A 14,384-nucleotide genomic window follows, 5' to 3' on the forward strand; every position below is an offset into this window, starting at 1 on the left:
GTGAATGAGAGCCGTCTTAATGCACACTACTGAAGTCGCTCCGACTTCAGAAAAGGTTCCTGTACTACTTCAATCCGACTTGTAGGCGACTGGTACCCATTGATTTCAATGGAGGTCGCCTCCAAGTCGGATCTCCGTCTATGTGGAGGCGACTCTCACAGAATTATCAGCTTCCAAGAGGGAACTCCACGCCACATTTATAAAAAAAAATTGGCGTGGGTTCCCCCTCCGAGAGCATACCAGGCCCTTAGGTCTGGTATGGATTTTAAGGGGAACCCCCTACATCGAAAAAATTACGTGGGGGTCCCCCCAGAATCCATACCAGACCCTTATCCGAGCACGCTACCCGCCCTCCTGAGCCGTACCAGGCTGCATGCCCTCAACATGGGGGGTGCCTTGGGGAAGGGGGGGCAGCGGAGCAACCCCACCCCAAAGCACCTTGTCCCCATGTTGATGAGGACAAGGGCCTCTTCCTGACAACCCTGGCTGTTGGTTGTTGGGGCCTGCGGGCGGGGGGCTTATCGGAATCCGTGAGTAATGTGCCCCTACCCATTCACCTGTGAACAAAATGTAAAAAAAAAACACAACACACAAGGGGTAAAATAGTTTATTGCACAGCTCCGGGGGTCTTCTTCCGTCTTCGGGGGTCTTCTCGCCGGACTCCTCTGCTATCCTCTGCTAGATCTTTTACTAGCGGAGGAGCCCGGCATTCTTCTTCGCCGCCGCCGCCCTCTTCTTCCAACTTCGGGGGTCTTGTCCCCCTCTTCGGTTCCTCTTCGCGTCATCTTCTAGCTCTTTTACAAGCAGTGGCCCGGTCTTCTGTCGCCGTCTTCTGTTCTGCCGTCTTCTGTTCTTCTCTTCTGGAGATGTTGCCTCGCCGCTGTCTCCACTCACTATGACAGAACACGCAGCGTGCGGCGTCTTATATAGGGACATCACCGGATGATGTCCCCGCCCATTATGATGTCACAGTCTAAGAGGATGCTGGGGCTGAGACATCAATGGGCGGGGACATCATCCGGTGATGTCCCTATACAAGTCGCCGCACGCCACGTGTTCTGTCATAGTGAGCGGAGACAGCAACGAGGCAACATCTCCAGAAGATAAGAACAGAAGACGGCAGCAGCGGCGATAGAAGACCGGGCCACCGCTTGTAAAAGAGCTAGAAGATGCGGTGGCCCGGCAAGAAGAACCGAAGAGGGGGACAAGACCCCCGAAGTCGGAAGAAGAGGGCGGCGGCGAAGAAGAAAGCCTGGCTCCTCCGCTAGCAAAAGAGCTAGCAGAAGATAGCGGAGGAGTCCGGCGAGAAGACCCCCGAAGACTGAAGAAGACCCCCGGAGCTGTGCAATAAACTATTTTAACCCTTGTGTGTTGTGTTTTTTTTTCCACAGGTGAATGGGTAGGGGTACATTGTATCCCATACTCATTCACATTGGGTGGGGGCCGGGATCCGGGGGAATCGGATAAGCCCCCCACCCGCAGACCCCGACAACCAATGGCCAGGGTTGTCGGGAAGAGGCCCTTGTCCTCATCAACATGGGGACAAGGTGCTTTGGGGGGGGGGGGGCGCGCGTCCCCCCCTTCCCCAAGGTACCCCCCATGTTGTGGGCACGCAGCCTGGTATGGCTCAGGAGGGGGGGCGCTTGCTCGTCCCCACCTCTTTCCTGGCCGGCCGGGTAGCGTGCTCGGATAAGGGTCTGGTATGGATCTGGGGGGGACCCCCACAACGTTTTTTCGGAGTAGGGGGTTCCCCTTAGAATCCATATCAGACTTAAGGGCCTGGTATGCTCTCGGAGGGGGAACCCACGCCATTTTTTTTTTATTTGGCGTGGAGTTCCCCCTTGAGAGCTCATTCTCTGATTGGCCACGGCAAAAGTCGCCTGGCCTGGGGCGACTTAAAGTTGTGTTGTAAGTCGCCCAAAGTCGTGTGCAAGTCGTGTTGCAGTCGTGTCCAAGTTGCCTCCAAAAGTCGTGTTGCCCCTGTGTGAACCGACCCTTAGCCATTCAAACCCCAGAGGTGTCAACTTGTGTGCATGTTTTCAGGTCAAAATCACCAGAGTATGTAAACTTTTGATCAGGGTGATTTGGGTAGTTTCTGTTGTGATTATGATTTAAAAAGAGCAAACACAGTTACACAGTTGATTGATAATAAATGGCTTCAGCCAAACATTAACCATTACTGAAAAATGTTTTTGTGTTATTCATATTCTCTGAAAAATGGCCAAGAAATCAAATTCTGCCAAGGTATGTAAACTTATGTGCACAGCTGTATATATTTTATATATATATATATATATATATATATATATATATATATATATACACACACACATACACACACACATATATATATATATATATATACAGACCTGGCTAAAGGACTAAAATGCATTCCACTAGATATCTTGCTAAGCACTCTGAAAGCCACAATTTTAACCCTGACAAAGATCTCATGGAACAGCTGGGTGTGCACACATGATCGGAGTGTCTCAAAAGGTCATTTGTGCAAGATTCTGACCTAAACTGGAGCAAACCCTTGTTGATCAAGCACTTTAGATGATCACATAAAACAAACTGGATCTCGTTTATCTGGAGAGAAAGAATTGCGATCCAATTTTTTTTCCTAATGGGTTCAAATTTTTGTCCAATTAAAACAAATGGATAGGGGGGGGGCTGTTGTCTAATACCTATATGAGCTTTACAGAAAGTCCAAGGTTGCTTGATGAGTAAAAAGTTAACAAAATTGGGGTTGGCTATGGCTGTTCTGTAGAGGAAATACATAGTTGTGGGTTCAGGTTCCCCTCCTAGCGACATTTAATAATTGGTAAAGATATCTTTGGGGAAATAAAAAACTCAACACTAAAGTTTGCTTATGGCAAAGCAGTGCATTGTCTTTACTTTACTTGCACAATACCATATTCTTCCTCTTTTCACTGCTGGCACACAAACACTAGAGGTCAGTCAGATGTACTACATTTGGGGGAGAGGGATGAGCCCAGCATGCTGCTGCACCTCCATTGTATTATCGTATCTTGGGGCAGACATGTGACAGGTCTTTATTGTTTAAAGTAAGTGTGAAGTTTTTTTCCCCAAACATCATGTCATACTCACCCTGCTCTGAGCTATAGTTTTGCACAGAGCAGCCCCAAGCTTCCTCTTCTCGGGGCCATGGCCAGCGCTCTCTGGTTCCTCCTCTTCCCCATGTGCTACTATAGGAAGCCAGTTCCTATAGTGTCACACGTGTAGGCTCAATCACAAGCTGCTCTGTGTGCATAGGAGCATGATCAAAAAGGCCTACTGATCAGCGCTTTCAGACAATGAGTAATATTTAATACCTTAACATGGATCATTGGATTAAATCACACACCTCTTTAGCCAGTGTTTAAGAAAATAGATCAAAGATTAATATTACAAATAATATTAAAAACACCCTGAAGGAATATAACTATACACATGATAAGGATAAAGCTATTATATCACCTCTAAGACATTATTGAATTAAATCCAATTTTATTCCCAGAAGACGCAATATATGGATTTCTAGTGTTAGAGCGGCATCTGGTGGATAAATGAATCCACTGACTGTGCAAACAAGTAGTTAATGCGGAGGCAAAAATGTAACTCCTTGGAAAACATATGTATAGCTCCCTGGACAAGTGAGTGTCCTTAGATTAAAGTCAGCAGCTATAGTATTTGTAGCTGCTGACTTAATTTTTTTTCACCCAGGCTGGAACGCTACTATAATCAATAGTATTACTCCCCAGTTGGCCGTGTGTAAATATTCCAAACGATATCCTCTGGGCTAGTCCCTAAATAATAGGATTTTTAGGAATAAAAAGGGAAATTCAGAGAGAAAAGGGATCCCTTCTTGATCCATCCAAAACCTCGCAATTATGATATCTATATCCACCCATCTTGATCTCTTCAGCTTCATCCTCCTCAATAAGCATCTTTGATCTACCTCATCTCCCAAGTTCATCACCATACTCTCATACAACACACTCTATCGGTCTGAGATGCTTAGTCAATTTCTCTAAAGGTTCTACCGGGGTGGGTCAAGTATAATTTGATCATTAGCTTGAAAACAAATTCCATCTTATTCCTGAATATAACTTGCCTATCACAATCCCCTAGGGCAGTGATGGCGAACCTTGGCACCCCAGATGTTTTGGAACTACATTTCCCATGATGCTCATGCACTCTGCAGAATAGTTGGGCATCATGGGAAATGTAGTTCCAAAACATCTGGAGTGCCAAGGTTCGCCATCACTGCCCTAGGGGATAGTAATCGAAGCTGTATCATCACAGTCTGTAGATAGACTTGACCCCTTTATTCTGTTGCAGAGAAAGCAAAGGGGATGGCCTGATAAATATGGACCTAGTTGCCGTTTGGTTAGACTATTGGTACCCTGCATCTCGATTGTGATACCTACAAATAAACAGTAAATTATTATTTTCTATTGTTAGGCATACAATTTTAGCGGAATAAGTTGTGGAATATAAATTTTATGCGTCTACATCATACTATTAACCCTGCTACTATAGGCGATTATTGGCAACTAAATCTTAATGTTTTCTATTTTCATAATCCACACTTTCACACAATTTTATTGTGCTTAAAAATATATGCATAGAGCAAAAATTCAGGGGATAACTAATTGAGTCTGTATAATTATACTTAATTTTATAATGGAGGCACTGTCATATCAAATGATTAAATAATCAATATTGCACACTTAAAGTAGCAGGAAACTTCTTCTATGAACTTGTACCTAGAGGTAAGCCTATAATAATGCTCACCTGTAGGTACAGTGAATATATCCAAAAATTGCAGTGTTTAGATGATATTCACACAGCATGCAGCTGATGACATCACCAATGCATTTGCTTGAAGGAACCGCATACCCATACCCCTCCTTCAGAGCTGTGTGCCATGTCCGTGGGAGTGATGTAATCATGGCTCGGCCAGTCAGGCAGCGGGAGCACGCAAACCCAGAAGGAAGACTGGGTTAAGATGGAAGCCCTGTCAGCGGTGACATCATGCTGCTGGAGGGCTTCATTCTAAGGTATTTAATAATGTGCTAGTATGCAATGCATACTAGCACATTATGCCTTTACCTTGCAAGGTTTTTTTTTTTCTCTCTTTCTTAACATGCCCAAGTTTACTACCTAATTAATCAATCTTCCTGACAATATATCGAACTGTGAAATGGCAAAAACTAGGACCGAGGATATGTTCATGGTTTTTGCCATATCACAGTTTTTTAAAGTTTGTGTAATAATTATTTGAAGTTGTAATAAAGAGCAATTGTACTATTATACAGTCTGTAACTGTGTGGCATCTTAAAAGTCCCACCCTAAGAGATTTAGTAGAATGCACATTGAGCTAATTGTTAACCCTTGCATCACGAAGTTGGGCTCTCATGTCGGAGTTAGTTACAACCGCTCCACCAATCTGTAATATTTAACATGCGGTAGAGAAAAATCAGGTAACCTTCCTTGCTTGGAGGTCTCATACAAATGAGGATATCCAGAAACACAGATTATTTGGAAGATTAAGCATCTCCAGTACGTGTATTACAACTGAGTAGTTAGTAGTTTCCCTGGAGTTCAGTTTCAAAACCAACCCTGTAGTGATTTACTTAAATGCCCATGGTGGACAAGTTAGGCATGTCATCAACGGCAACTATAAAAGTTTCACAATTAAATTTAATTGGTACTTTTTTACAAATGTGGCCAATATTATAAATATGAAAGTGATATTATTCACATCTAAGGAAAAATAAGACAATAGATTTCCTTTAATGGGACATTCATCTGGAAATGTTACTGTCATACAATGTGTCAGAACCTTTTCTGCATTGTCTTCGTGCTGCCATCCAGCATGTTAGTTCTACCCTTTAGACCAGGCTAATTAGGCTCACATTACACAAGGCTAACCTCTCTGGCTGGGACTGGCTAGCATGGGTTGACATTTAGCTGTTTGCTGTATGAAATTCATGGCTAGACAAAATGTAATCTAATTTACTGCCATTCATACAGAACCTACCCATTGTGCAATGACCTCAGCAAATGCAATTTAGTCATTTAAACTGACATACTGTGGGGTGGAGAAGGGAAATGCACCATTGTGAACGGTGACTGTGCAATGTATAGAAAGAAAACTATGAATAATTACAATTCATCATTAGCAAGCATGCCATTTTTCAAAGGGCCGGACTAAGACAACTGCAGGAAAACTCAATTTCCTTGCAAACTTTTCATTTTAGTTTACAAAATTCACTTAATTATCCTGATTCAGCGTAAGCAGACAACATTCACCGCCCTAAAAATCTAAAAACACAAATATTGCATAATACACAATGAATGGTTTTGATATCTAGATGCACAGATTGCAGCTTATGGAGGAAAAATGGGATTGTTTGACACTTATGCTAGAACAACTTTAAATGCAAACAGTGAAAAACTGTAGATGTTACAGAATAAACATTTGTTGTATATTTGTGATTGAAATAATTAAACTAGAAAAGCTAAATCATTAAGACACATGTATTTTTATTACTGTAAATGTGCAAACTTATATAAAAAGTGCAAAAAAATGCTAAAATTGCCAGGAGAGATGCTGTTTGCTGCTTCTGGAATCATCAAAGCCTTAAACTATTGGTTTCCTATAGGATCACTTCAGGAGTACTTTATGAATGCCCCTAAAGAGGACCTTCACCCTAAAGTGTAAGTTATGTTTCTCTGCATCATCCTCCTTTCTCTCTTATGGTTGGACATTATTTTTTTAAATGGTGGTGTTTTTTAGTGCCAGGCAGGAATTATAGTTTCCCCCCACCCATGTGTGCTCAGATGTGTGGCAGGGCTTTGGGTTCTGAATAAGTCCTGCAGTACATCTCCACACACATCGGTATTCCAGACCATCTGCACATATGTGGGGTTTTAAAAAAAAAGCATGTGCAAAGACTATTAGGGAAGTCATGAGACTTTGCACAAGTGCCAAAGGGCTCTGCCAGGACCCAACATGATATATTCAAAGCAGATATGAAGTGGACTGAAGTTCCACTTTAACTTCTCTGACTTCCTGAAACATTGACCTTTCCACACGAGTTTTTCCACTTTTCAATTGAGTGACTCAAGGGCAACAGTGAGGCACAGTATAACACAGTGAGAGCAGGCAGGTAAAGTTCATGCAAGTTAATGTAAATTGCCCTGATTGCACAGGGTAGCTGGTACATGAAAGTGGTTGTAAACCCTTACAACACACTTTGAACTACAGGTAAGCCTAGATTAAGGCTTACCTGTAGGTCCAAGAAATATCTCCTAAACATACATGGTTTAGGAGATATTTGCCGAAAGACAGGCACCACTGTCTATAGTGCATGCGCCGTAGATAGCGGCGCGCAGGCGCACTGAGCACGCCACGGTCAACAGCGATATGTCGCGAGTGTCGGCTCCCGTGTGCATGCACGGGAGTGACGCCATCGTGGCTTCGCTGAATGACAGCGGCGGAGCTGCGAGACCCACCGAGAAGATGGATGCGCCGGACTACAGGGGACAGCGGTGACTTCGCTGGCTCCTGTGTCAGGTAAGTGACACATAATGGACTACTATGCGATGCATAGTAGTCCATTATGCTTTACCTTTGCAGGGAATGAAAGAGGAAGTAAACCCATCAGGGTTTAATTCCTCTTGAAGACAGCTTGAACTGCTACACAGCGATTTGAAAAGCAAAAAAAGTTTACCTTAAGGCAATCCCAGCATTAAAGTAAAAAACATTATAAAGCTTGCTCTTCATCTCCCTAAATACATACCCAAGTCCTCAACTGATCCAGTGCTGTGCACGGCTGCCTCTCCTCTCCTTCACACAGGGACTGGGCAGCTGCAGGAGCCACTGGTTCCTGCTGCTGACAAATGCTGTGAAGAGACGTGGGGGGAGGAGCCAAGCCCCACTGTGTGCGTCTATGGAACACGGCTCCATGGACACACACAGCTCAGGAGCGAGTACAAACTGTGTGCCCCACTGCAAGCCAATTTCTATGGGGGGCACTCAGAGAACAGGAGGAGCCAAGATCGCTGACTGGGGATCTTAGAAGAAAATGTTCGGGGCTGCTCTGTGCAGTAATTGCATTTTATTATTACGATGTTTATTATTTTCATTTTAAAATCATTGTCTTAGTAAAACTTTAAACACTGTTACTAGTCTGCTCAATCTATGCAAGGCAAAGAACAACAGAAATGAATGGACTGATTTCCAGCTCAGAAGCTTATAGTTTTAGCAAGTTTTATCTACAGCAGCTGCAAGATGAGGTCAAAGACTGATTGGCCAAATGATTATATTTAGATAAAATGCAGGCACTGTGCAGTCATGCCAAGTGCCAAACTACAAAGTGTCTTCACATGAAGGGTGTGTCCAACATAATTTCTTAGTCTTACAATGTGGCCATAATATGCCTACGATTACCTAGTGTTCGTTTACATGCATGAAAAATTGAATTTTTTTTATTTTTTTTTAAGTACATACTTACATTTATACATGTCACATTTGGCAAGCCACAGTGCCACCAAATGTGACACATTCAAGTGAATGGGAGTGCTGTAAGCACGTGCACTTTCACTTGGTGACATCTTCACCAAATTATCTGTCAACTTGCTCTGAAAAGCAATCCAAAACATCACTTTTCAGATGTGTGTTAAGAACTGGTGCATCTGAAAAACAAGGCTAAAATCTGTTCTGTGGCCATACATGATTAAACTGTCAAATAATTAATCAGAATCAAGTTAAAATTTAGACATGTAGTTGGCCATAGATAGGCAGATAATACATAACATTAAGGCATCTATATATGTTTATTTTGCCCATACTACTCGTAAAAATAGCTTTTAGGGCTGAAACAACTACGGTAATCGATTAATCGACAACTAATTGATTACGAAATTAATTACTATTTTCATAATCGATTAATCGCCCAGTAACATAATGGGGCTAAAAAAAATTAAAATAAAATTAGCCCTTTATAGCACAAAAGGAGCAAATAATCGCTACTATAAATATTAAAGAGGAAGTAAACCCTGATTAGTTTACTTCCTCTTTCATTCCCTATAAAGGCAAAGCATAATGGACTACTGTGCATCGCATAGTAGTCCATTATGTGTCACTTACCTGACACAGGAGCCAGCGAAGTCACCGCTGTCCCCTGTAGTTTCGAGCATCCATCTTCTTGGTGGGTCTCGCTGCTCCGACACTGTGATTCGCTGGAGCAGCGATGACGTCACTCCTGCGCATGCGCACGGGAGCCGAGACTCGCGGCATTGCCGTCATCGACGATGCCCCGCTCAATGCGCCGATGTCTACGGCGCATGCGCCGTAGATAGAGGTGCCCGTCTTCGGGCAAATATCTCCTAAACCATATAGGATTGGGAGATATTTCTTGGACCTACAGGTAAGCCTTAATCTAGGCTTACCCGTAGGTCAAAGTGCTTTGTAAGGGTTTACAACCACTTTAATTTCACTGTTCTACAGTAAAAAAAAAAAAATAACCCCTTATAGTAGTGATTATCTGTTTTTTGTACTATAAAAAGGGCAAATTTTTTTTTTAACATCATTATAGTTCACATCTATACATTTTGTTTGGTGCTTTTTGCAGAAACACACTACCGTTCATTTATATGGTTTCCTATGGGACACGTTCACATCTACGCTTTTTTCAGCCGTTGCGTATTTGGAAAAGGTCGGGGACATTTTTTTAAATTTATTATTTTTTTTAACTCAAAATGGTGCTTTTTTTGGTTCAATATACTTCAATGGAGAAGCTGCAAAAAAATCATGTAATGCGTTTTTGCAGCAATTTGTGTTTTTTAATCCGCCCAACAATCTGTCCAAAAAAAATGCAAATCACAGTAAAATCACATGCACAAAAATCAAAAAGCACAGCAAATGGCACTGCAGAAACAGATCAAAAGCAACCTGCATAGGTGTGTACCGAGCCTTATGATGGCCACACGGATCAATTTTCAGACGAGAATATTCAGACAAGAAATCGTTGTACATTCGCTGAAAGAATGTCGTTTGAAATTTTCACTTGTTTTTTTAACATTCTGTTTTTAAAATTAATGTAATTTCTGAACGAAAACCACATACACTGTCTGGAAATTTCTTTGACCAAGGAGTTTTCCTATCACTGTGGTTGAAAATAAACCTCGTTTTGACCCCCACTAAAGATTAGAAAGTCATCAAACGTTCTTAAAATTACATTTTGTTTGCAGGAAGACATATTTTTTAAATAAAAAAATTTGATCTCTGAGTCCGATATTTACCAGATTCACCCTTTAATAGTATATACAGTATATAGCCTCCAATAGTATAAACAGTATATAGCCTCCAATAGTATATACAGTATATAGCCTCCAATAGTATATACAGTATATAGCCTCCAATAGTATATACAGTATATCTCTCCTCTAATAGTATATAATGTATATCTCTCCTCTAATATATCTATTCTAATAGTATATACAGTATATCTCCTCTAATAGTATATACAGTATATCTCTTCTGTCTGTTATTTTCAGAGTGGATTCAATATTTTGCTCCCTAACCATATAGTTGGTTATTTATATTTACCACTGCATAGAGATATTTAAGAATAAATTGCCTTTTTGTAAAACTTTACACATTAACTAAATTATGCACCACACTTTTTGTTAAGGTTATTAACTGATTAATGAAAACAATAAATCGGCCAACTAATCTATTATGAAAATAATAGTTAGTTGCAGCCCTAATTGCCTTTTCTTCATTTTCTTTTTACTTCATTTTGCTGACAGTGGTGTACAGTATTTAATACTTCTGAGTTCCGGATTAAGTATGACTGGAAAGTCTAACACAAGATTTCCCTATTACTTTAGCTTACACTGGTTTAAGGTCAAAGATTTAAAAAAAAAAAAACTGAAGCTAAAGCATCAACTTAACAGGCAAAAATTTTAAAGAGTTCAGGAATGGCAGCCCACCTATCTTTCTCACACTAGGTGTATATTTAATGCATTATTATAGTCAGCAGGAAGCTCCAGCACCTGAGTGTATTGTACTTTTATTCTGTTCACGCAATCGTGTGATCCAGCATTAATCACAGGACTGACTGAACAGAATTACAATCATCCAGCAGGTAAAACATTAAACATATACAGTAAAATCTTGGTTTGAGAGTAACTTGGTTTTAGAGCGTTTTGCAAAACAAGCAACATTAAATAGATTTTGACTTAATATACAAGCGATGTCTGGATATACAAGTAGCGTCATGTCTCAAGTGAGTATAAAACAGAAGAGAGGCGCCTCTGTGTAGCAATATGGTTACAGTTAATGCAAGTACAACATTTATCAACTCACATGGCTCAGAGGATCATCTAACTATGCAGGCATCTCTGGGTAAAGCTATCCACATAGACAGTCATCCTCACCGCAGTCAACATCATCCCTTCAATGCTGCGCTCCAAACGCTCTACTGCAGGGTAGTCTTCCCGGTCAAGATTGCAGATTGACAGCGGTGAAAGCCGGCGGTGCGGGGGTTGGTCTATGTGGACAGTTTTACACCGGATGCCTGCATACTTAGATGTGCCTCTGTTAATCATCAACTATGTGAGTTAGTAAAAGTTGTACAGTCATTAAATGTAACTGTAGTGCTACACTTAGAGGTGCCTCTCTTCTCTTTTATACTCTGTAGCTCCTGCTGGGTTTTGTTTCTAATCCCCTTGTAGAGGCTTCCATTTGTGGATGGACATTTTTATGGTTACATTGCTATAATCTTTTTTATATGGACAATAAACTGAAGGACTTATGAATGTTTCTGGAATGAATTATGCTCGCAAACCAAGGTTTTAGTGTATTTATTTCAAATACATTTAAAAGGTTACCTGTAGTGCAGCTTTCAAATGGTCCTTTTACAAAACATTAAAAAGAGAACATTTTACAGGAGAGTAGGTGGGGGAAAGGTAGCAGGAAAGGTTGATGCAGTATCCTGCATTTTTAAGTTGAACTAAAAGCCTGTATTTTCAAGGTTTCTAGAAATGATTCTCCAAGCCATGGCCTTAGATGTGGAGCACTCTGTGAGGTATTTATGTGTTTAATCAATTAAGTGGACCGTTGTATTGAACTTTCCTCAATAAAATCCCAGTAATTCTACTACAGCAAAAAAAAATCAATTGTCTAAATTGGGTACATTGGTACTTTGGGACATAAAAAGAAAATGGAAATAAGCAGTAATAAGGCTTGCTTTGTATCATTTCCAGCCAGATAATACGTCTGGGGAGAGAAAGGAGAAACATGGAGAAGTTTCTGAAAACTCTAAGTTTACAAACCAAAAGTAAAACGTTAAAGTGAAACTATACTTTGCACACAGGAGGTATAAGAAGTTTAAATTGTATGCATGCTACTCTCCATAGCCACAGAATTTCCCCCACTATATACGTAGGGCATCTCACCCTTCTGTGGGAGTGCTCAGACCAAGTGTTGTATTGTGGATGGGGGGGAATTAACCGTGTCTCATATTCTCACACCAAAAGTAACAGGAGGGGGGATCACATAGAAGGTAAACAACAGCCATACCTACTGTGCCATTAAAGTGTTACTAAACCCAGGACCTTGCATTCACTATATCTGGTCTCCCACAGTACACAGAACATGGAAATGCAATTATTTACTAAATATAAACTGTTTAAGACCTTTTCTCATCAGCAGTATATGGCAATCTCGTGACTTCTATCAGTGTCTGATTAAAGTGTGTAGGAGCAATACACACCAAACTGAGCATGTGCAGAGTGCCTCCTAGGGCTCTGTTCTATTAGCAGAAGAGTTTGGGACAGTAAAAGCGGGAGAATCAGTAAAAACAGGATCAAACAGCTTTTTTACTGCATTTTTTTGATCGCAGGCTGGACGGCTGCAGGTTTTCCAGCATGCTCTTCCGACAGCACCGGGTGCCATACACATGGCCGAATGTCAGGCGGTTTTTATTGAACTGGCCAATGTCGCCTGGGATTTCGCCCGTGTGTACTAGGCTTAAGACTTTGCATGGTCTATATTAAGCAACTCCAAAATCCTGCAACAAAGACACTCTACAAAGAAATAAATGCCAAACAAATGCCATTTTCACATGGTTGGTCCTAATTTAATGCCACACAAAGTTTGAAAAACAAGACCTGATTTTGTGAAGCACATCAACTTGTGCTACTACTATTATAATACTACTTTCCTTTAGTAGATGTTTTAACTCGGCTGTAGTGACTACCTATTGAGTGAGGCATTCAATTACAGATTGGTCTTGTGAAACTGGCATTGACCCAGATTTCCCCTGGGCATATGTGTATGTGTGTATGTATATATGTGTATGTGTATGGGTATATATATATATATATATATATATATATATATATATATATATATCGATCTCTAGAGAGATCTATCTAAGCTTGATACAGTATAGAGGTCTATAGAGGTCTATTAGGATCAAAAAAAATGTGGCAGATGTTCATTATGTTCATTACTGGCTGGAAGAAGGGACATCCTCAATTAAAACCATCAATCTGCTGACAATGATTAAAGCAAAATTAACACAGAATTACTTTGTCCTTTCCTCCCGTCTGGAAGATTGTGCCATAACTTACATGTCTCCATGCCTTCATCATCGTCATCAACAGGTGGCTTGTCATAGGACTTGTCAATAGCAGCTCGGAAGCTCTCATTGCAGCCTCGTCCTCGAATGATTCGCGGGCGTGGGCGATGGAAAGGAATGTCGCCGTTCAAAGTCACCTCAGCCACGGCTGTCTGCAGACTTTCTAATGAGCTGGATTTCTTCAGGCCTAATGAAGGCCCGACGTCTCTGCTTGGGGAACCTTAGAGGTCAAAAGGAAAAGTTAATTGGTATTAGTACCAGACAGAGCATGCCTGATTATTCATGTCCTCAGTGAAATTCTATGGGGAGGTGTATCTATTATACACTTTTATCTCCCATTTCTTTGTGGTAGATTAATATTTTTCAAGCTACAAAACGTAATCGTGTCATTTATAATGTTCACTCCTTTAATTCATTAACATTATCGTTGCAGTTTTCCATTATCCAACAATTTCTTCTTAGCATATACAAACAGGGTATCTTATTTTACCTTTACCCACAAACACACACAGGGGTTGATTTACTACTATTGGAGACTACAAAATCTGTTGTCAGCTGTGCATGGTAGCCAATTAGCTTCTAACTTCAACCCGTTTAAATTAAGCTTTGAGAATAAAACAGAAAACAGATTGGTTTCTATGCAAATCTGCACCAGATTTTGCAAATCAACCCCAATGACTATTATTCATCTTATTACATAAGCATTACAATTTTATCCAC

At 40.9% G+C, this 14,384-nt stretch overlaps 1 protein-coding gene across 11 annotated transcripts in view; it reads right to left on the reverse strand.

The window, feature by feature from the left end:
* PARD3 (par-3 family cell polarity regulator) overlaps positions 1 to 14,384 on the reverse strand; it is an 835,070-nt gene that overhangs the window by 294,984 nt on the left and 525,702 nt on the right. For all 11 annotated transcript variants that reach the window (XM_077491101.1, XM_077491100.1, XM_077491097.1 and 8 more), the window contains one exon: positions 13,657 to 13,884. In XM_077491101.1, coding sequence (XP_077347227.1) covers positions 13,657 to 13,884 — 228 coding nt within the window. The remainder of the gene's footprint in view (positions 1 to 13,656; positions 13,885 to 14,384) is intronic.

The sequence above is a fragment of the Lithobates pipiens genome, unplaced genomic scaffold (genome assembly GCF_037356315.1).
Source record: "Lithobates pipiens isolate NorthernLeopardFrog02 unplaced genomic scaffold, aLitPip1_a1.2 Scaffold_19, whole genome shotgun sequence".
NCBI classification, from domain to species: domain Eukaryota; kingdom Metazoa; phylum Chordata; class Amphibia; order Anura; family Ranidae; genus Lithobates; species Lithobates pipiens.